Source organism: Oncorhynchus masou, chromosome 15 (genome assembly GCF_036934945.1).
Source record: "Oncorhynchus masou masou isolate Uvic2021 chromosome 15, UVic_Omas_1.1, whole genome shotgun sequence".
NCBI classification, from domain to species: Eukaryota; Metazoa; Chordata; class Actinopteri; order Salmoniformes; family Salmonidae; genus Oncorhynchus; species Oncorhynchus masou.
This window is the reverse complement of record NC_088226.1, coordinates 42,163,283-42,186,252: the sequence shown is the minus strand read 5'-3', so window position 1 is coordinate 42,186,252 and position 22,970 is coordinate 42,163,283. Positions and strand designations below refer to the sequence as shown.

General features: G+C 44.8%; 1 protein-coding gene across 7 annotated transcripts in view; it reads left to right on the top strand.

The window, feature by feature from the left end:
* Nucleotides 1-22,970, top strand: part of LOC135556262 (BTB/POZ domain-containing protein 8-like) — a 45,796-nt gene that overhangs the window by 18,216 nt on the left and 4,610 nt on the right. For 6 of the 7 annotated variants that reach the window (XM_064989315.1, XM_064989317.1, XM_064989314.1 and 3 more), the window contains 11 exons: nucleotides 6,580-6,676; nucleotides 7,737-7,825; nucleotides 11,379-11,481; nucleotides 13,298-13,480; nucleotides 14,205-14,375; nucleotides 15,295-15,424; nucleotides 16,709-16,770; nucleotides 17,862-18,492; nucleotides 19,918-20,005; nucleotides 20,383-20,519; nucleotides 20,620-22,647. In XM_064989315.1, the coding sequence (XP_064845387.1) occupies nucleotides 6,580-6,676; nucleotides 7,737-7,825; nucleotides 11,379-11,481; nucleotides 13,298-13,480; nucleotides 14,205-14,375; nucleotides 15,295-15,424; nucleotides 16,709-16,770; nucleotides 17,862-18,492; nucleotides 19,918-20,005; nucleotides 20,383-20,519; nucleotides 20,620-22,647 (3,719 nt within the window). The remainder of the gene's footprint in view (nucleotides 1-6,579; nucleotides 6,677-7,736; nucleotides 7,826-11,378; nucleotides 11,482-13,297; nucleotides 13,481-14,204; nucleotides 14,376-15,294; nucleotides 15,425-16,708; nucleotides 16,771-17,861; nucleotides 18,493-19,917; nucleotides 20,006-20,382; nucleotides 20,520-20,619; nucleotides 22,648-22,970) is intronic. The other variant, XM_064989319.1, reaches the window with a different exon arrangement.

Here is a 22,970-nt window from a genome sequence, read left to right as displayed (position 1 = left end):
GGAATTGTTTGTAGAGCTCCGAGACAGGATTGTGTCGAGGCGAAGATCTGGGGAAGGGTACCAAAAAATGTCTGCAGCATTGAAGGTCCCCAAGAACACAATGGTCTCCATCATTCTTAAATGGAAGAAATGTGGAACCACCAAGACTCTTCTTAGAGCTGGCCGTCCGACCAAACTGAACAATCGGGGGAGAAGGGCCTTGGTCAACAACCCGATGGTCACTCTGAATGGGAATAACTCCCCAAATACAGGTGTGCCAAGCTTGTAGCATCATACCGAAGAAGACTCGAGGCTGTAATTACTGCCAAAGGTTCTTCTACAAAGTACTGAGTAAATGGTCTGAATCCTTTTGTAAATGTGATAGTTTGTCATTATGGAGGTATTGTGTGTAGATTGATGAGCGGGAAAAAACAATTTAATACATTTTAGGATAAGGCTGCAACGTAACAAAATGTGAAAAAAGACAAGGTGTTGGAATATTTTCTGAATGTACTGTATACTTCCTACACACTTTGTTTTCATCGCATATATCTCTCTGAATTAAATTGAACGGTTTTGAAAATCAGGTTAAAAATAATATGTTTACCATTTTGTTAATTTGGTATGAAAATAACATTTCTTTAAAATGAATCTGTAATCGAAGGTTAATCAAAATGATCACCACTGTACATGGTTCTCCCTTTTATTGCAACTTTTACCACTATGTTTCAGTACTGATCCATTTAGTGGGGTGATAAAGAATTCAGTTAAATAATTCAAATAATCTTGATTGTTCTCTGTAAAATGTTCAATGTTGATTGCATGAATCTGAAACTTCATTGATTGCTTGAAGTATTTGTGCATCTAATTAATTATGTTGTTAGATGTTTAAATAATCATGTTTCCTTTCTTTATTTTGGCAAAATACCAGCCGTTTCCGTGTCAAGTGTCAATCATAGAGAGAAATAGAGGACTGTAGATAGAAATTACTCGTTTTGGTATAGACATTGCTATTAAGAGTTTCCACCATTTAAAAGTAGTCCAAGTGGGTGTGGATTCCTATGGGTTGGGAGTGATCAGCCAATTATCAGAGCGCATTATCTTCTTCAAATTGGCAGGGTTCATATGGTTATGAAAATACAAAAATAGTGTTTTCCTGGCCTGGAAAAGTTTTGGAAAATGATAATATCCTGAAAGTTTTTGGAAAAGTCATGGAAATGTATTTAGTCATTTCTGTTAATATCATTTATTTTAGGCACCGTTTTTAGATATTTTATCAATCAAATAAAAATCAGCCAGGATCGGAATGACACTAGCACGTCTGTGTTTGTGCGTATCACATGCTTGTGTGTGAGACAAGTGTGCCGTTGCTCAAGGAGGGAGAGACAGTTGGACGTTGCAGCTGCAGGTAGGCCTGGCCTATAAAATAGAATTGACGATAGACTAATAATTAGTTAGCCAATTCAAAACATATCTTGTACCCTCTCGTTAACTGTTTACCTATTATTAGCATGTATTAATGTTTTCCTTATGTCCCAAAAACATACCACATTACGCATACTTTTTACATCGAGAAGTACATCGAGATGCCGCCAATTGTTGGTCATGGAAATTTGGTGAAAAGTCATGGAAAAGTTATGAAATTCCCATCTGTCAAAATGTGTATTAACCCTGAATTGGGTTGTAAACCAAAGACTAAAATAATATCCAGGAGCCAAGACCATGTTTATACCAGGACATTGGTCCCAAGATCCAGACCCAGTGAGTTGAGACCATGACCAAGGGCCCTTTCTTAAATTGTAAGAAACTCAAGTGGAGTAAACTCAAGTACAGTTCAGTAGAGTACAGTATAATAGAGTAGGGTATAGTAGATAACAGAACAGTAGAATAGGGTACAGTAGAGTACATTATAGACCGTGTTTGGGCTGTTGGAGGGTTGCAGCCCCCCTGCTGGCTATGCATCTCAATACTCTACACTTTTTCTTGAAGTGTGCACTTGTCCACTACCCACATGGTGGTCCACTGTAGGTCAGTTGGTAGAGCATAGCGCATGCAACTTTAAATTGAAGGTAGCCTCAATGGCTGTCACAAACTCCATAATGGCACATATACAAAGATGAGATCTCTTTATATATCCCTATGGTGTCAATTGTTTCAGTTGTGACTGTTTCGGTTTGGAAAAAGTGTAATTTTTTTACTTATCACCATAGCTAACATATGGCTTGCTATCTTTCTTTTGGACAGATGTACAGTGCATTCGTAACGTATTCAGACCCCTTGACTTTTTTTCCATTTTGTTTTGCGTTACAGCCTTATTCTAAAATTGATTAAATTGTTTTCCCCCCTCATCAATGAACAAACAATACCTCATAATGGTAAAGCAAAAGCAGTTTAAAAAAAACATGTGCACATTTATATAGAAAAAAAATGTATTGTTATATTTACATATGTATTCATACCCTTTACTGAGTACTTTGTTCATGCACCTTTTGCATCGATTACAGTCTCTAGTCTTCTTGGGTATGACGCTACAAGCTTTTCATCAAGGATCTCTCTGTACTTTGCTCTGTTCATCTTTGCCTCGATCCTGACTAGTCTCCCAGGCCCTGCTGCTGAAAAACATCCTATCGTCACAGCATGATGCTGCCACCGCCATGCTTCATCGTAGGGTTGGTACCAGGTTTCCTCCAGACGTGACGCTTGGCATTCAGGCCAAATAATTCAAACTTGGTTTCATCATATCAGAGAATCTTGTTTCTCATGGTCTGAGAGTCTTTTATGTGCCTTTTGGCATATCCCAAGCGTGCTGTCATTTACCTTTTACTGAGGAGTGGCTTCTGTCTATTTTGTGAAGTGCACCAGTCCCTCCTGCAGCAAAGCACCCCCACAACATGATGGTGCCACCCCCGTGCTTCGGATAGTGTTCTTTGGCTTGCAAGCCCCTTTTCCTCCAAACATAACGATTGTAATTATAGCCAAACAGTTCTATTCTTGTCTCATCAGACCAGAGACATTTCTCCAAAAAGTACGATCTTTGTCCCCATGTGCAGTTGCAAACCGTAGTCTGTCTTTTTTTTATGGCAGTTTTGGAGCTGTGGCTTCTTCCTTGCTGAGCGGCCTTTCAGGTTATGCCGATATAGGACTCGTTTTACTGTGGATATAGATACTTATGTACCTGTTTCCTCCATCTTCACAAGGTCCTTTGCTGTTGTTCTGGGATTGATTTGCACTTTGCGCACCAAAGTACGTTCATCTCTAGGAGACAGAACACGTCTCCTTCCTGAGCGGTATGACGGCTGCGCGGTCCCATAGTGTTTATACTTGTGTACTATTATTTGTACAGATGAACATGGTACCTTCAGGCGTTTGGAAATTGCCTCCAAGGATGAACCAGACTTGTGGAGGTCTACAATTGTTTCTTTTTTGGTCTTGGCTGATTTCTTTTGATTTTCCCATGATGTTAAGCAAAGAGGCACTGAGTTTGAAGGTATGCCTTGAAATACATCCACAGGTACACCTCCAATTGACTCAAATGATGTCAATTAGCCTATCGCAAGCTTCTAAATCCATGACATAATTTCTGGTATTTTCCAGGATGTTTAAAGGCACAGTCAATTTAGTGTATGGACATTTCTGACCTACTGGAATTGTGATACAGTGAATTATAAGTGAAATAATCTGTCTGTGAACAATTGTTAGAAAAATTACTTGTCATGCACAAAGTAGATCCGACTTGCCAAAACTATAGTTTGTTAACACGAAATTTGTGGAGTGTATGTAAACTTCCGACTTCAACTGTATATCAGATGTTCGGTAGTGACACTTATTAAAATTACATTAAGATTTAGCAACTTTCTTACTAATTTTCTTCATAATGTTTAGACATACAGACTACTGACATTGTGCCATATTGGAGAGGGGTGCAATCCCATCACCTGGTAATATTTGTAGGGTTGTGGCTTAAGGCACATTCATTTGACATTTATTTTATAATGTCTGTTTTGATAGTGACATCAAAAGTGGGGACAGCATTTTCAGAGAAAGATGTTTAAAAATAAATCAACTAATTATTAGATCAGTGTCTTTCAATGTGATAATAGAACAAATATATGTTCTATTGAAATAATAGTTAGAATAGTGACAATCATGAATTGCTTTATTTTTAAACATGACGTTTAGCAGTCAGGGTTTGGGACAGCCACCTCTCATTAGAAATAGGTGTATAAACAATGACTTTCTACTTTACTAATTTAACAATATGTTTGTCTTAGATTATTTTGGGGTGGGATAGCAATTTACACCACCTCTGTGGAATAACCCATATACATATCGAATAGAAAATAATTCATCCATCAGAAGCAAAAATGAATATCCCCAACTTGTAAAGGTACATTTCCTGATGTCAGTGTGTTAGCTTGCTTCAGTTGTCTAAGTGTTTTTAATAATAGTGCATTTCTTCAGTACTTACTATAGGGTTTGATGGTGAACCTACATGTATAGCACCAGAACCACAACACCACCTCACCTGTCCCTCTCTCCCAGTTAAAACCGCAACACCACCTCACCTGTCCCTCACTCCCAGTTAAAATCACAACACTACCACACCTGTCACTCTCTCCCAGTTATAACCACAACACCACCTCACCTGTCCCTCTCTCATTTAGAACCACAACACCACCTCACCTGTCCCTCTCTCATTTAGAACCACAACACCACCTCACCTGTCACTCTCTCCCAGTTAGAACCACCTCACCTGTCCCTCTCTCCCAGTTAGAACCACACCTGTCCCTCTCTCCCAGTTAGAACCACAACACCAACTCACCTGTCCCTCTCTCCCAGTTAGAACCACAACACCACCTCACCTGTCACTCTCTCCCAGTTAGAACCACAACACCACCTCACCTGTCCCTCTCTCATTTAGAACCACAACACCACCTCACCTGTCCCTCTCTCATTTAGAACCACAACACCACCTCACCTGTCACTCTCTCCCAGTTAGAACCACCTCACCTGTCCCTCTCTCCCAGTTAGAACCACACCTGTCCCTCTCTCCCAGTTAGAACCACAACACCAACTCACCTGTCCCTCTCTCCCAGTTAGAACCACAACACCACCTCACCTGTCCCTCTCTCCCAGTTAGAACCACATCACCTGTCCCTCTCTCCCAGTTAGAACCACCTCACCTGTCCCTCTCTCCCAGTTAGAACCACCTCACCTGTCACTCTCTCCCAGTTAGAACCACCTCACCTGTCACTCTCTCCCAGTTAGAACCACCTCACCTGTCACTCTCTCCCAGTTAGAACCACATCACCTGTCACTCTCTCCCAGTTAGAACCACCTCACCTGTCACTCTCTCCCAGTTAGAACCACCTCACCTGTCACTCTCTCCCAGTTAGAACCACCTCACCTGTCACTCTCTCCCGTTAGAACCACAACAAGTTTCAAAGTTTTATCTCCACGTGCACAGGATACAACTGGTATAAAACAGTGCAGTGAATTTCTTACTTGAGCTCTTTCCCAACAATGCCCAAACAACTACCTCTTTCCCTACTGTATTTAATTTATTTATTTATTTTGCTCCTTTGCACCCCATTATTTTATTTCTACTTTGCACATTCGTCCACTGCAAATCTACCATTCCAGTGTTTTACTTGCTATATTGTATTTACTTTGCCACCATGGCCTTTTTTGCCTTTACCTCCCTTATCTCACCTCATTTGCTCACATCATATATAGACTTGTTTATACTGTATTATTGACTGTATGTTTGTTTTACTCCATGTGTAACTCTGTGTCGTTGTATGTGTCGAACTGTTTTGCTTTATCCTGGCCAGGTCGCAATTGTAAATGAGAACTTGTTCTCAACTTGCCTACCTGGTTAAATAAAGGTGAAATAAATAAATAAATAAAATGCAGTAATATTGAAAATAGAATCAAAGTTAACGCTTTATATTAAGGTAAACATTTTAGCCTCTGATTTGTAGTTTATAAGTATGTCTATAAGTAGCTTATAAGGCCTTTTTTGTCTTATTAGGCTTAATTCAAATATTTGTTGTAGTACTGGCAAATCCTTAACCTATTTATTAGCTATAATAAAGTCATTCATAGTTAATAAAGAGCAAGTTACACAAGAAACATACTCTAAGTAAGCTGTCTCAATGTGTGACTAATAACTCAAATGCAGGTTTACTGGAGTGGTTGAGGTTGGTGTATACATATCTGTCCCAGTCAGAACCACAACCCAACCTCACCCAGCCCTCTCTTCCAGTCAGAACCACAACCCAACCTCACCCAGCCCTCTCTTCCAGTCAGAACCACAACCCAACCTCACCCAGCCCTCTCTTCCAGTCAGAACCACAACCCAACCTCACCCAGCCCTCTCTTCCAGTCAGAACCACAACCCAACTTCACCCAGCCCTCTCTTCCAGTCAGAACCACAACCCAACCTCACCCAGCCCTCTCTTCCAGTCAGAACCACAACCCAACCTCACCCAGCCCTCTCTTCGTCATAACCACAACCCAACCTCCCCCAGCCCTCTCTCCCAAGCAGAAGCGCAACACCACCTCAACCGGCCCTCTCGCCACTCTCCTCTCTCCCAGTCAGGTGGTGTTGGCAGCAGACATGTTGGGTCTGGAGGGACTGAAGGACGTGGTGGAGATGGTGCTGACCAGAGACTACTGCCGCTTCTTCCCCAAGGTAGGTTTCTGAATGTGAGGGAAACGTCTGACATGTCTGTTTGGCAGGCCAATTTAGCCAACTTGTTTTTGTCTTAATGCAGTATTGTGTGATGCACGCAAACACACACACACAAAATCAAATGTTCTTGTCACATACACACGATAGGTGTTGTTTTACAGGGTCATCATAGTAAAGCGACACCCCTGGAGCAAATTAGGGTTAAGTGCCTTAGTCAAGGCACTAAGACACACCTACAGATTTTTCACCTTGACCGCTTGGGTATTCGAACCAGCAACTTTTCAGTTACTGGCCCAACTCTCTAACTGCTTGGTTACCTGCCGCCCAACACACGCACACATACACAATAAAAAATGTTCTTTCTATTTTTACATGGCTCTCTTGTGGAGTGTTTTAGCTCTTCCTACCATTGCAGTGCTTCTCTGATCTGCCCTTGCTTGGTCCCAGATCTGTTTGTGCTCTCTTGCCACACTTCATAGGAGTTGCCTATACAGCTAAAACAGATCTGGGACCAGCCTAGATCAGTTCTACATCTCCAGAGAGATCGCTGTAGTATCATACCAGTCTGCGTCAAGAGGAAAGCTATGTGTATGAACACATTTAGCTGTTTTGGTACTGTTTTGTATCTCACGGGCATTCCTGCACCCTTAAAACAATGTCCCGCTGTGTTCCGGTTCTCTGAACAGCCTCTGTTTCATTACTCTTACCTCATCATGTGCCCAGATACAGTTCATATGGGGTGTTCCGTTCTGCCCACTGCGACAGGCAGCTTCACTTTACTCCGCAGCAGGCACAGAGAGAACTCTCTTTTTGATCTATTTTCACTCCTTACTCCTCATTACTAAACAATATTCCTGTGACCAGTGTACGACGTTACTCATCTGTGTGTCAACTGCAAACAGTGTAGATATGTTTTTGTACCTTAGTTTATTCAGGCTTTTATTCGAGATCCTTCAATTGCAGGTACCTTTTATAATCCATGTCCAATTGAAAAGACGGCCTATCATTAAAAGTCCCGTCATTTAGACACGTTTGTTTTCCCTTTTTATTCTTACTGCAGCCTATAGATGGGGTTCAGAAAACCATCCTCGAGTGCCTCTCCCTCACCCACACCCTCGGACTCCAGAGCCTCCACAGCTTGTGTATGAGGTGAGTGTGTGTGTGTGTATGGAGCGTTTTAGAGTGTATTTCTATGGGACATTATATTTTAGTTAGGTGCTGTCAGTTTGACAGGTTTTTATCAACGAGGTTGGGGTCAATTCCATTGCAATTCAGTCACTTCAGGAAGTAAATTGATTGGAAAATGAATAAAAATTGACCCCAAGCCTGTTTATCACCTTCAACATCTGTAGTTGTATAAGAAGGGTTTGGCTTAATCTGCATAATCCAGAGCACAATAGATGGAGGAACAGGGTCAACATAAGGTCACCATGTTATATAGGTCACAATCTATGTAATAGCTGTCCAAAAGTCTCTGAAAACTTAACTTAAATTGCACTAATGCCAGAAACAGTCACCCCTCAGGCAGTGGTATGAATAATTATGGCCTTGATAGTGTTTAAGTCTGGTCATTCAGGGCTAACTCTGACCATCACCATCTGTGTGTGGATTCCATCTGGCAGTAAGATACAGACATAAAACAACTAAAACGTGGTGCGTGGGCTGAGCCGTGCTGCCTGCCTTCTGCTCCGCTGAGGGGAAAGCTTTTGATGAGTTGTGTGTGTTAGGGGTGTGACGTTTTAAACGAATTTGGGATCGTTAACATTGCAAAAAACAAATACAAATACAACAAAACCGAAACTCACACTTTTCTATAAACTGCACTGTGATATCAAAACATTTATCACAAAATTACCATTAATAGATCCCAATCATCATCCAAAAGGCAAAGGTATATATATATATATATATCTTTTTTTTTTTTTTTTTAAATACCTAATGTAACAATGCTGTAAGTAGGAGGAGATATGCAGCTTTTAAGTTTTACTGGACAAAAATAGAAATGCAACATGCAAACTTTTTCAAAGGTTTTATTTAGTTACAGTTGATAGAAGGAAATCAGTCATTTTAAATAAATGTATTAGGCCCTTATCTATAGATTTCACATGACAGGGAATACAGATATGCATCTGTTGGTCACAGATACCTTAAAAAAGGGGTAAGGGCTTGGATCAGAAAACCAGTCAGTATCTGGTGTGACCACCATTTGCCTCATGCAGCATGACACATCACCTTCGCATAGAGTTAATCGGGATGTTGATTGCGGCCTGTGGAATGTTGTTCCACTCTTCTTCAACGGCTGTGTGAAGTTGCTGGGTATTGGCAGGAACTGGAAAACGCTGTCGTACACGTTGATCCAGAGCATCCCAAACATGCTCAATGGGTGTCATGTCTGGTGAATATGCAGGCCATGGAGGAACTGGGACATTTTTCAGCTTCCAGGAATTGTATACAGATCCTTGCGACATGGGGCTGTGCATGATCATGCTGAAACATGAGATGATGGTGACGGAAGAATAGCACGACAATGGGCCTCAGGATCTCGTCACGGTATAAAGCTCTCTGCACGACATCGTTGTTAAGTTGGAAAAATGTCAGAGGGCGACTTGGAGGCGACAGCAGCTAAGTCCTGTATGAAAATACTTTGACAAGGTAATGAAATTCAAATTTTGCGAGGTGGAATTGAGCTACAGCGGCAATACAGGTCCAATGCTAAAAGAGCGGCACTGTGAAGCCCAAACCATTGCTGGCAGCAGTGTGATAAGGGACAGAGTGAGAAAATCACAGCTCTGACTACAGAAATGGTTGCAGTTGTCATGCAGCCATTGTCAAAGGTATAGAATGTTGGCTTCAATGCCATGATGGCATATCTAGAACCAGACGACAAAATCCCATCTCAAAAAAAAAAGTGATGGCCCGGATGGAGAAATTTTACAATGATTGCTCTGCAAGTACAAAGCTCAAGCTCTCAAACAATCAGACTTGCGTCACTGCTACGAGCCATCACATTGACAAGAAGTTGGACATGAAGTACGTACTGACAATTGAGAACATGAAGGAGAAGCACACAACAGAGAACCGAAAACAGCATTAATACCATTGTTGCTGAGTGGGTGGGGAACAGCAGTAAGGTGAGCGCCGTCTGTTAGGGTTTTCTCTTGTTACCACAGCCACAAAGTCAGATTGGCTATGTAAAAATGAATGAAAACAACATATATTTTGTCTTAATTTAAGGTTAGGCATAAGGTTAGCAGTGTAGTTAAGGTTATTGTTAGGGTTAAAATCACATTTTAAGTATAGAAATTGTAGAAATAGGCGGGCGTTTTATGACATTGTGGCTGAAGTAACTAGTGACGACTGGTAGGTACGTAGCCAGGACTGTGGTAGATCGAACTGCATTGCCTCCTAGTGGTCATATGCAGAACCATATCTGGGTTGTGAATTCACGTCATTTTATTTTTATTGATTTCTTTAACGTTTAAACTATTAATAAATGCCAGTTTAAACATTAAGATTCTATTTACATTTGTCACGTCCCTTGTGTGTATGATAGTAATGCGAGCTGAACTGAGCTTATAGCCCTGGGGTGCTGCGATTCACACCCCTCAGGCCTCTGGAGCTAGCCAACCATCTCTGGCCACTACCCTGAGGGCCTGAGGCTGGGACTGAGAAAATGGGACTGAGCAACTAAGATGGCACATCATTCAGTTTCGCAACGACACTGGATCTCATCACTTCACTCAGTGCCGCTGCCTTAACTAAAAGTTGTTTTATATTCCTAGGATGTGTCTCAAATGGTAACCTATTTCTTATAGTGCAGTACTATGACACTGGTCAAAAGAAGTGCACGATAAAGGGAATAGGGTACCATTTGGAATGCTGCCACACATTGCCTGGGAAATTTGGGGCAGCAGGATATTGATATGTAATTGGGAGCTGTGCCATGTTTTTGGACACTTCTGGCTTCAGTTCCTTCCTAGCACCAGGACCAGTGAGGTTAATGAATGAGTCCCAAATGGCATTCAATTCGCTATATAGTGCACTATGGGCTCTGGTCAAAAGTAGTGCACTATAGGGAATAACGTGCCGTTTGGGACTCCTGCCTGTGTCTTATATAGAGTTTGGCAGCTTTCTCTGTGTGATGTCAGGCTGTATAAGTGGTTTGGGTCACGGACCTGACCCGTTTAACTGATGCAAATCACATGCTCTCTCACTGAGTCCCAAAATCTCATTAATCCCCACTCACCCAGACCTTCAGCACACAGTCGCACACTGAACATCATCACACACTGAACATCATCACACACTGAACATCATCACACACTGAACATCATCACACACTGAACATCATCACACACTGAACATCATCACACACTGAACATCATCACACACTGAACATCATCACACACCGTGCACAGTCACGCTGAGCCTTGCTGGATACTCTGTGGATAGTTACTGTATATCAGTGGTTTAGCGAGTACCTAGGCTTGGTCTTGTGCTTAGGGCTGCTGCTTACAGCACATGTATGACCCCCCCTGCCTGTGTGGCATCAAATCCCCGCTCCACCCAACTTAATATTTTCTCCCCTTCGTTCATAGCCGTTTCTATAAAAACACAATACAAAGGTGTTTAACAAGCAATATGTCAGAATATGTACTGAAGTGACAGGCTCTCGAACACTCGTTTGTACTGTGTGTTACAGGTGGGTGGCTGAACACTATGTGAAGAGCTGGTCAGAGAGACACTTTGCTCTGTTGCCTTGTGAGGTCCAGAGAGCCTGTCTAAATGCTGTGACTGGAGCCATGGTGGGTTATACACACACTCACAAGTCTACACACACACGCCCCAACTTCCTCACCTCAATTTCCATAGTCCTTCATTGCAGGTGTGTTCAGGAGTCCAGTATGAATACAGACAGATGTAGCAGGGTAATCCAGATTTAAAAGCATTGGATTGGTCTAGTTTTGGCTGGAGGGAGTCCATGACAGGGAGTGTGCAAGTGCACAAAAGGGTAGAGAATTGGGACACAGCCCGTGTCTTTCCCTCGCCTCCCCTGGGTACACCACTCTGGAGCTCAGCCTACTACTACTACTGCTGCTGAGGAGGGCCTGCCTGCTGCCAAAATGTGTTGCATAATTTGGGTTTCCCCCTGCATCGATAGCCAAGTGCAGGGTCGGAAGGAACAACTGTGGTGGGACACAGTAGAGTTGATCAAAGGTGTAAATGTCTTAACAACTGTTAGACTGTAAATGTGTGTTTTGTTGTCCATAATATAATGAATTGTGAATTATGAATGATGAGATGCACGGTGTTTCACAAACTATGTTGTATGTGTTGAGAAATGGCTCTACAATAACAGGTCACATAAGAGCCATAACAACTTGTTCCACAGACTGTGAATGATCAATTATGAGATAGTTGGTGAAACACTTTGTATGTGTGTATGTGGTCGTATGTGTTGTGAGAAAGAAAGTACTGAGTATGAGAAAGGTCTCTAAAATAAGAGCTCGTAAGAGCTGTAACAAATGGCTACCCAGACTATTTGCATTGCCCCTCCCCCCCACCACCACCACTCACACACACACTCTTTGAAACCGCTGCTAGTCTCTGTTATTATCTATGCATAGTCACTTTAATAACTCTACCTACATGTACATATTACCTATTACCTCAACTAACCGGTGTCCCCTCACATTGACTCTGTACTGGTACCCCCCTGTATATAGTCTCACTATTATTATTTTACTGCTGCTCTTTAATTACTTGTTACTTTTTATTTATTTTTCTTATCCGTATTTTTTTTAAACTGCATTGTTGGTTAGGGTCTCGTAAGTAAGCATTCGTATTCGGCGTGTGTGACTAATACAATTTGATTTGACTAGAAATATTGTTCACCGGACTGTGTGTGTGGTTGTAAGAGGGAATGTGCATGCCTACTTCGCACCTGCTTACAGCTTGCTGCCGCTGGCTAGTCCTTGTGGTAAACCGGGAAGCAGCTCTGCGTAAGCCTCCTCTTGCCACTACACAGCTTCTCCTTCACCAAAACTTCTGCCAGGCCTTCCTCGTGACAACACAGTAACTGGGTGTCTCTGCAGTCTCAGGCGAACTCGTGCAGGGGTGCGGTGTGCAGGCCCACGTTATGTGGGCACGCCCTGGCATCGGCCAACAATTGTTTCGCTGCCTGTGGGTAAGTCTGGGAAGGCGAAGGCTAGGGGAGTTCACCCTGAGAGAAAAACAACGTGCTGGCGGCGCACGACAGGCGCTCCCCCGGAAAACTGGAGCTCCGGTAGCCTCCTGCAACTGTGAAAGGGTGCCTGTCGTCCTGGGTGTCCCCCTTGCCACTGGATTCCTCCCTGTCACATTGAAGACGTGCTGTTGGGACATGCACTCTAACCTCTGCACAGGTATCCACCTCTGCCTTGGTGGGGGGGGGTGTTGTGAGGTAGAGAGAAAGAGCTCATAAGAGCTGATAAAAATAGTTCCCCAGAGATGTATTGTTTTATTGTTCCATCCAGACTGTACAGAGCGCTGGGCTCCTGCTGGGTGTGTTGTGATGTGAAGGAGAGAAATACAAAAGTCTCTCAAATAAGACATAACCGTTAATAATCCTGTTCTATCCAGACTGTACAGAACACGGTGACTCTGCTGTGTGGCAGTGAGCAGTTGCTGGGCAGTCTCCCGGAGGTCAAGTGGGCTAAACAGACAGTGTTGCTGGCTACAGAGCTGCAGGACCAGTGTCTGTCTGTCATTGTCACAAACCTGGCCCAGGTCTCACACACGCAGGCCTTCCACAGTCTACGACGGGTAAGGGAAGACGCAATCATGACAGACACAGGACATGTGGCGGATACACACAACATACACAGAGACTCACAGCCAATTATAAACTGATTCATTTGATCAGTTGTAGATGGTTCATTGTTACTTATTAAATGAGGCTAATGCTATGCACAAAAACTTCATAGTAAACATCCCGCTGGCCGCTGAGGCAGTTCTAGATGCAGAGTCACAGTCCAAGAGGTTTGTACTCGTATCATTGGTGTCTGCATACATCATGTAAATGGTCTATTTCGTTCTGTGGGTGTCTGTCCTCAATGTGCCAACTCACTGTGTCTGACTCTGCCCCGATAGAAATACGCATTCCAATCCCAATCATTCCACCCTGTTATCACAGACACAGAGCTATACAGCGGTGGTGACAACGGGTTTCCTGAAGGATTATCCTCATCAGCCTCTGAAATTGGTCTGATTCAGTTCATGTATTAGCATGGGAGTCTGAGATGTAATTATAATCCATCCTAATGTGTTTGAGCTGTGTAGTGGTCAATGTACTACAGTGTAGCAATTGTTCTGTACTACAGTGAAATAACCGTTTGGTTGTAAGCAAGGGGTTTCTCAGGGTCTGGTGTGGGGTTTCTCAACTTCATCCACCTTGGGTTTATCCACCTCCCTTTCACATACATTTAGTTATATTTAAATCCTCTACTTTTACTGTGTGCTAATGAATAAAATAACGTGTGTGTTTTAGAGAGAGGAGTCAACGCGGGAACCGGCCCTGTTGAAGAAGCTGTGCTCAGCCATACGGGACAGGGTCACGGTGGATAACTGTTGTGACCTGTTCACCGCTGTGGATCACCTGGCTGGGGAGGAAGACATTGAAGGAGAGACACCCCTGGAGGAGAGGGGTCAGAGGGAGGAGGTGAATACAAGTACTCACATTCACTCACTCACAGTCCCCCAAACAAAAATCAAGTTATTCCGATTTTGCCTTTTTTATTATTTGTTGGCTAAGCATGACGAGGGTTTTCTTCCATTTCAAAGGATAATGGTGAAATGACACAGAAAGAGCTGTGAAGGGTGAACATTAAAACATTCCCTGCTATGCTCTCTGCCTCTCTCTTCCCTCTTTCACACACACACACACACACACACACACACACACACACACACACACACGTTGGGTGAAAGGTAGAGATTCACAGTTCCAGAGCTCCATGATTCCTGTGTAATTACTCCCAGGGGCGTAGAGGCCTGGCTGGGTTTGAGCTGCAGCCAGGGTTAGGCTGGCTGGGTTAAGTCACATGTCCTTACGCAGAATATGGCAGGGTGGATTAGAGTTGGAAAGAGGGAGGGAAAGCATGTAGAGACATGGGAGTGGCTTTCTCTAATCTGCCTCTGTGTTGTGGCCAGTAGTCAGAGGGCGTGAGAGCCAGAGCGAGTGAGAGGAAGGGAAAGAGGGTGGGCGTGTTAGACGGTGGTGAGCGAGAGAGGAAGGGAGGGAGGGTGTGTATGTGTGTGAGGGTGGGAGAGCGAGAGGACTGAATGGAGGGAGGGTTTGTGTGAGGGAGGAAGGCCCCCCAGCTCTGTTTCTTATAAACATTGAGGCGATGTGGAGGAAGAGGAGGCGGGAGCACAGCAGCAGCCTCAGCTGATGACATCATCCATTTAGCTCAAAGGAGCTCAAGTGGATTCTGCAAGAGGGAGGGAGAGAGGGGGGGGGGTTACCATGGTGATGGGTACTTTAAGCAGCTGCTCATTCGCTCGCTTGCGCTCTCTCTCTTTCCCCCACCCTCTCTTCCTCCTCCTCCCTCCCCTCACTCATTTCCTCTCTAAACCAGCCGTTCAGGCGAGAGATTGGTGCGCTGCGCGCTAGGTTGTGGACCTTCTTGCTCCAGTCATTCTACGCCGTCCGCCACACGCGGGGATGGGAGACCCTGCCCTCCAAGCACAGAGAGCGGATACTGGCAGGTAAGACAAGGGAAAACGGCCATCTTTAATCTATGGGGCTTTAGCTGTAGCTGGGAGATGATCTGATCTGTCCCTCACTGCAGAGGAGAGCCAGAGCTCTCTTCCTCTCGGCTCAGATAGGATATTATGCAGGGTGTGTTTGTTTGTTCTATTCAACCCAACCACATAGTGATGGTAGCCTGGTCCCAGATCTGTTTTCTGTTTAATCTTGTTTGGCATGACAATGACCATAGGAGATGACAAGCGACAGCACAAAACAGATCTGGGACCAGGCTATAGTGACAATGACCATAGGATATGGTAAGGGACAGCACAAACAGACCTGGAACCAGGCTTCAGTGATGGAGCCCAGGGTCTGTCTCTGTATCGTTAGAGAGGAAGGAACCAAAGCCCCCCGAGGCATATGTTGTAACATCACACAATTAATGGCTGCTTTCAGCACATCTGCAGAACAGAACAGGGCACACACAGCCACAACCTGAAGGTTCATCTATTGTTTGGGCGAGGAGGGTGCCGCCTCGGTCTCTCTCACCCCATTTTCAGCCAATCGTAGTCAAGGCTAACATGGTAACTGCAGCATACTCTGCATGTTCTGTGTTGTAAAAAAAGGGGCGGGGGTGGATGCTTGAATTTCTCTCTCTTTGTGGTTTTCACACATAATTACATGCATTCTTTGAGAAACGAATGAAGTACTGCTTCGTTTTGACTGTTTAGCTTTGCGATCCATTGAAATGCTTTGCGTGAATGATTTATTGAACTTGGTTTTAGAATTCCACTGACATTCCATACTGATGGAATCTCCCTCTCTGTCTCTCACATAGAGACCCTAGTTTACACATGCATACACACGGCAAGGCACAGAATGAATATGCAAACTGGTAGTTGCATACAGTAATCTAGTCACACATGTCACATCATACACAACCACCACACACACACACACACACACTCGACTACATTCCAGTGCAGCAGTTTGGTCTTGATTTGGAGCATCTCTGGGGAAATGGTAAGATAAGCTGTGAAGTCTCTTCTTGCTCGGCAGACACAGTTGACTGATGTTCCATTGATTAAATGAAAACCTCACCACATCAGGATTGTACGCATTGTTTCACCCACTGTATCTCATTGAAATGAAAATCAGAAAGCCTGTGGTGGAATAGCAACATTGCAGTATCTTCAATGGACATGACTTGGATTTGATATTTCAGGAACGTTGGTATATTTGAATGTAATGGTAATTTAAACATGTTTGAAACGTTGCTTTAATTGTGTTCTCTCCTATAGCTGCTCTTGATAAAGGAGACAGTAGAAGACTTGGGAAAAAGCCTGTTTTTACCAGCTCACAGGTAATGTATGATAAAAGCTGATTTAATCTCATTTAAAAGCAATTGTTTTATTCCTCTTTTTCGTCGTTAAATCACTTAGTCGGGTGATATGAACCCATCTAACACCGAGAAACCTGTGTAATGATTATGGTATGTGGTTGTGATACCTACTTTAGTTGAATGCACAAATTATACTCTGGATAAGAGCATCTAGATGCTAAATGACACAAATGTGGATGTAATGGCGTGATTATGATCTAGGAGGGTGGCTTTTGGTTTTTGAAAGCCTGTAATCACTTCACACATCACAGAGATGTGAATGGTGGAAAACCTTGAGCCAGCCACACACACACACTGGAGGCGACACGTGTGTGTGTGTGTGTGTGTGTGTGTGTGTGTGTGTGTGTGTGTGGCTGAGAGGGGCCCCGACAAAAGCAACTTGACATAATGTGGTGCACTACTTTTGACCAGGGCTCATAGGGCTTTGGTCCAAATTATTGCACTATATAGGAAACGGGGTGCCATTTGGGATGCTATACCTCTGTCGCTCTGCTGACCCTGACACAGAGCTGCTGACGGCTGTCATTTCGTAATTGACACAGAAAGCAATTACCTTTTCAGCCCCTCAGTGATAAATACACAGACCTTGTGTCTTATCAGACTGATGAACTGTGACACAAGGCAGCGAGCACCTGGAAGGATGTGATGAGGGCCGGGGCTGCTTTTGTTTTACAAGCCTGAGTATACAGTACAGCTCAGTAGCTTGCAGGCATCCTCAACAGTATTATTCAATTCTATTCAATTCCATTTCATTTCATTTGAGTAATTTAGCGGAAGCTCTTATCGCGATCAACTTAGTCATTCCGTCCATTGATTCAACTAATGTAGGTTAAATAACAACGTATCACGATCATTACAAGTAAAATGTTCTTAGCTAGTATCTACAAAATCTGGCAAATCAGTTTCTAGATAGCGTGTTAATTCCAGTTTAGGTCGGACTTCCTTCTCGGTATTTAGCTGTTAAATCGAGTCCGTAGACCACTATGCCATTATTTTAAATGACGTTGTGTGATTGGAACTTTTCCATTCAAACCTCTCTCGTCTATTTTTAGCAGCCAAGGGGTGTAAGATGCGCCTCAGGTCCTGCAGCTCCGTGTGAGAGCCCTCCCGTCCACAGGGCCAATCGGGTCGTCAGGAACACAGGAACAGGAAGTTGCACTACGGCTGCATCATCACCCACCATGAAGTCAGACGGGCTGGGCACGCCAGTCCTCGCAGCCACCGCAGAGAGAGGGACTAACGCTATCAAGCCTGGAGACAGTGACCCATCCAGGGCAAAGAACGGCAAGACCAAGCAGCCAGGCGACCACCGAAGCACCACGGCTAAAGCCAAGACTACAACCTCTGCCACAGTGCTCAACGGTACAGCTGGCCCAGGGGGAGCTAGGAAGGAGGTAGCCACTGCTAACGGATCCAGGGGCTCCCCGACAGGAGGTAAAGGGACTAAGGACCAGGACAGGAGGCCTAACCCTGGAGCCAGGCCCAAGACCTCTCCTCCAGGTACCACCTCCACAGCTCAGGCTAGGCCAGGGAAGCTGCAGAGGAGTACAGCAGGGAAGGGTGACTCTTTTCAGGGGGCAGACAGCAGCACAGCCCACCCCGCCACCACCACCCCCTCCACATCAGGCAGTGCCTCCCCCGACAACAGCTCCGGAAGCCCACGCAACAGCCACGCCATCCCAGGTCTGGTCTAACATTCAACGTTATTAACTTGCTCCCCAGTGGGCAAAACTGGTTGAAAATACATCATAATGACGTTGTAATGACGTTCAACTTGTTTTGCCAGCTGGGTAACTGTAATTTCCAGGTTTTAACATCCAATGTTATTTACTTGCCTCCCAGATGGGGAAAAATGGTTGAAAAGACGTCATGATGATTTTGTAATGACGTTTTAATGACGTTGTGATAATGACGCTGTAATAAAGTCATCCGAACCAGTTTTGCCAGCTGGGTTAATTCACTCATTCTTTTTTCTTATTATGATGACAATTGTAAAGTGGCTGTTCCACTGGATGTCAGAAAGTGAATTCACCAATTTGTAAGTCGCCCTGGATAAGAGCGTCTGCTAAATGACTTAAATGTAATGTAATGTATAATTATATTTTATGGCAGGAAGGTAGAGTATCTGAAAAATTAGCTTGACGCAGAAATAGTTGGCAGCAAGTTTTGTGGAAATAAGTAGCAGACTGATTTACATGAGTTATGCTTTAACCCTGAGGTGTTCTAGAGAGAAGGAAGAGAATACATTGAAGTAGAAACACATTATATACAGTAGTGGTGTGCATGAATATGAATCAAGAAGCACTCCTTTCTTTCATGCATATTAATCAGTTCAATGTAGAACCACAGAAATAAATATCCCTATGGGTAGCACAGCCTGGCAACAGACACCCCAAAAAGCCGCAGAGCTGAAGGTCAAAACCAACATAGCTCACACACAGGGGTGAGACCAATTTATTTCTCCACACCCAGTCTGCTTCAAGCTCCCGTGGTGACGGTGTATGCTCGTTTGGAGAAGGAGGGGAGTTGTGTGGTGTGTAGACTGATAGCAACACCCTCTGTCTGTCTGGGGAACTGGGCCTCAGCCGGCCTGTCTCTCTTTTTCATACAAAAGAGAAGAAGAGAGAGTCGGAGTGCCATATGCTGTCCCTCCCTCCCTCCCCCTCCCTCTCTCTCTCTCTAACCAAACCAGTCATCCCTATTCGCCTACTCTACTCCAGCTCTCTCAGTTTTATTGGCCCTGATTTTGCATTATTTTGGCTCTGGAGTACAGTACTATTATCAGCTCCTAGCCTTTAGTTCGCTGAATATGAATAAAAAAAACACTCATTGTTTGTCAGATATTGACATCCCTGTTAGCTCTCCCTAAAATGTAATCATTGGTGTACTTTGTTTGAGAATTTCTTTCGATGAATGTGCATTTTTTTCCCCCTCCAAAATAATGTCTGTTTATTGTTGCACTCTTCTTCCCCACGAAGCTGTATAGCTAAATGAATCCTATTCCTCCTCTTAACTGCTCACTTAGAATGAGGGGTTTTCATTTTCCAACAATACATATCAGTGTTTTGGTGCGAGGTTAAAGCACACTATAACAATCCTGTGTTTTAGGTCTTAAGTCAAAAACACAGGCTAAACTTCTGACCAAATCTCCACTGACGAAACCCCCCCAGAAAACAGACACTGCAAAGACCAACAGGTAAGCAGCATTGCACCCACAATCAGAACCTCCTACTTAGATAGAAGACCATCCCTGAGAAATGGTAGAAAAAGCTCTGCTGCCCCCCACTGTTATATATTGGTAGTTGCTAGTCAATACAGAGATAGAGATGGATGAAACAACACAGTGCTTGTTATGCTAAGGCCTTATGAGGTTTATGAACTTTTGTCCCTTAATGGTATCAATCCCTGTGATATTGTGTCCATAATGTATTGATTGTTGTTATTTTCCTAAATTACAATATATATATTTTTACAATTAAAAATAGCTTTAATTTCTGTGAGTGTCAGGCTTAATTTTCTGCTCTCTGGGGCTGTGTATGCTTTTGATTTGATTGTCTTTTTAATCTCCCTCAGCCCAACCAATAAGCCCAGCGCTAGAGAGGCCAATAAAGCCAAGCCTCCCTCTATAGGAAGAGCAACAACTAGAGGAACAGGAGCCAGAGCAGACACGAAGGGAAGGAGCACACCAACAGGCTCCGCTGAGAACCATGGTGCGTGTGTGTTTGTGCCAATACAAATCCTAATATCATCTCACTGTGGGCCAAATGATTGAAATAGTCTTCCCTTTTTCTTGTTTCTCCTCTCATGAAGTCTCTAGACCTGGGTCCTCCCTGAGTGCCAGAAAGCATGCGTCTCCCAGGAAGGAGGAGGATAAGGATGGTTCTAAAGCCTCAGCAGACAAAGCAGCCAGGAAGACCACAAAACCCACCCCAGCTACCGCAGCCAAATCTGCTTCTAAACCTACAAAATCCAACTCTAGCTCTGCTCCTTCCAAACAGTCTCCGCAAGCAATGGCCAAATCTGGACCTAAGCAGAAAAGTACCTCTGAATCTCCTACAGAGAAAGCCTCCCCAAAGTCAGCGGGACCAGTTAAAAACTCTTCCTCCTCTGTCGTTTCTTCTAAAAAGCCTGCAGCTAAAGAGAAAGAGGGATATAATGGTAAAACCTCTGCGGAGACTCAACAGGCTAATGACACTGGTGCTGAAGCAGAGAGGGTCTCCTCCCATTCAAATCCCAGGGAGGCGTCCTCCGAGCCAGCAGCAGGATCAACAGAGCAGAGCCCGACACACAACAGTTTACTACCATCAGGCCCCCAGGGCCTCGGTGGAGGAGAGGACTCCCTCTCCTTACCCCTGAGCACCAGCCCTAAGCAGAGTCCCCAGAAGTCTGCCAAACAACCAGGTAAACCTAACAGCACAGGAGGAATCAGGGCTCTGTCCAGTCAGCCACCAGCAACCAACCACATCTCTCAAGGGAATGCTCTTGTAAACGGAGAGCCTGCTAAGCACACAGAGGGAACACACACATGTAAACACACTCCTGGCTCAACCACCGATCTTCCCCTGGACACCCCGAACCCAGGCAGCCTGAGCAGCACAGATAACCCTGTAGAGGACTCTTGGAGCGGCCTGCACCACCAGGTCAGCCCTGAGTCAGAGTCCGGCAGCGCCACCACCTCCTCAGACGACATCAAGCCCCGCTCTGAGGACTATGATGCCGGAGGCTCGCAGGACGACGTGGACGACTGCTGCTCCAACGACCGCGGCGGAACCAAGGGAGGCGGAACCATGCGTTGCCATGACTTCCTGGGCCGCAGTAGTAGTGACACGAGTACGCCCGAGGAGCTGAAGATGCTGGACGGTGGGCTGCGGGTCGAGGTGAGGCTGAAGGGGCGCGAGGTTGAGACCACCAGTGAGGAGGAAGGGGTGAGGCGACGGCCACGCTCCTGGCTGAGCAGGGACCGAGAGGAGGTCCCTGTTGAGGAGGAGGTAGAGAAAGTGGAGGCCAATGTTACAGTGAAGCAGGTCCCCGACAGCCAGCTCTTCTCCTCCGATGAGTCGGAGGAGTCTGAGGAAGAGGAGGATGAGGAAGAGGACGAGAAGTCAGAGGTGGAGGTTCTTCCTTGTCATCATGCCCCTCTGTCTCCCGTTGACCCATCCCCTCAGTTCCAGGGCATTATCAACTTGGCCTTCGAGGATGGAGCTGACCCTGACCAGGACAATGAGCAGCAGGACTACCAGTCAGCCTCTAACTTCCGCCGCTCTGTTCTGATCTCTGTGGACGAGTGTGAGGAGCTGGGATCAGAGGAGGGCGGCGCGCAGACTCCACCCCAGCAACAGCCTGACGACCCCCTCACACCCTGCGAAGTCTTCGAGAGTGACCCTCCTCCAGCCCCTCAGTCGGCCCCCAACTCCGTGTCTCACTCTGGGGAGCACCTGGCGTCTGACCTTCCCAAAAGCACACCTCCGCAGGAACAAGGTACCGAGCAGGAGTCCAACACCAAACCCATTGTTTTCCTCACTGAGATCCAGGATCCTCTGGTAGATGACCATAACCCCACCAAGGTGGAGGGAGTAGAGCCCAGCCCTGGTTGCCCTCCCCTGGACCCTGACCTCAGTGACCTGCCTCCCCAGGAGCGGGAGAGACCCTGCCACCTGGACCTCCGGCCTGCTGAACAGTACAGCAACGGAGGGACACCACGCAGGAACCCCTCAACCAAGCCTAACCAAGCATCTGTACCTGCAGAGAGCAAGAGAGCAGACTTACATCTAGACTTAAATTACCCTCAGCAGACAGGGGAGTCTCCTGCACATGCAGCTATCCCACAGTCCCCAGCAGGTAATGTATACTAATCTACATTTAGGACCCCTCCTAATTTAAACCCTAAAACCAAACCCCTCAACCATTTTCCTTCCCCACCCAGCCAAACTCCATCAGTCAAGGCATAGTTAGTTAGTTCACCCTTTGCAAGATACAATCTCCTCTGTCTCATATGATATAATGCTCGGACTACTCATTTGCATCATGAAACGTACACTTAGCTATCCCATTCCTCTCAAAAAGGATATTATGCAGATTATATAACTAGTTCAATTTCAATGAGGGGATCATTTTTGTATATGCCCATATAGCTAAAACCTTGCTATCATTACACAAAACAT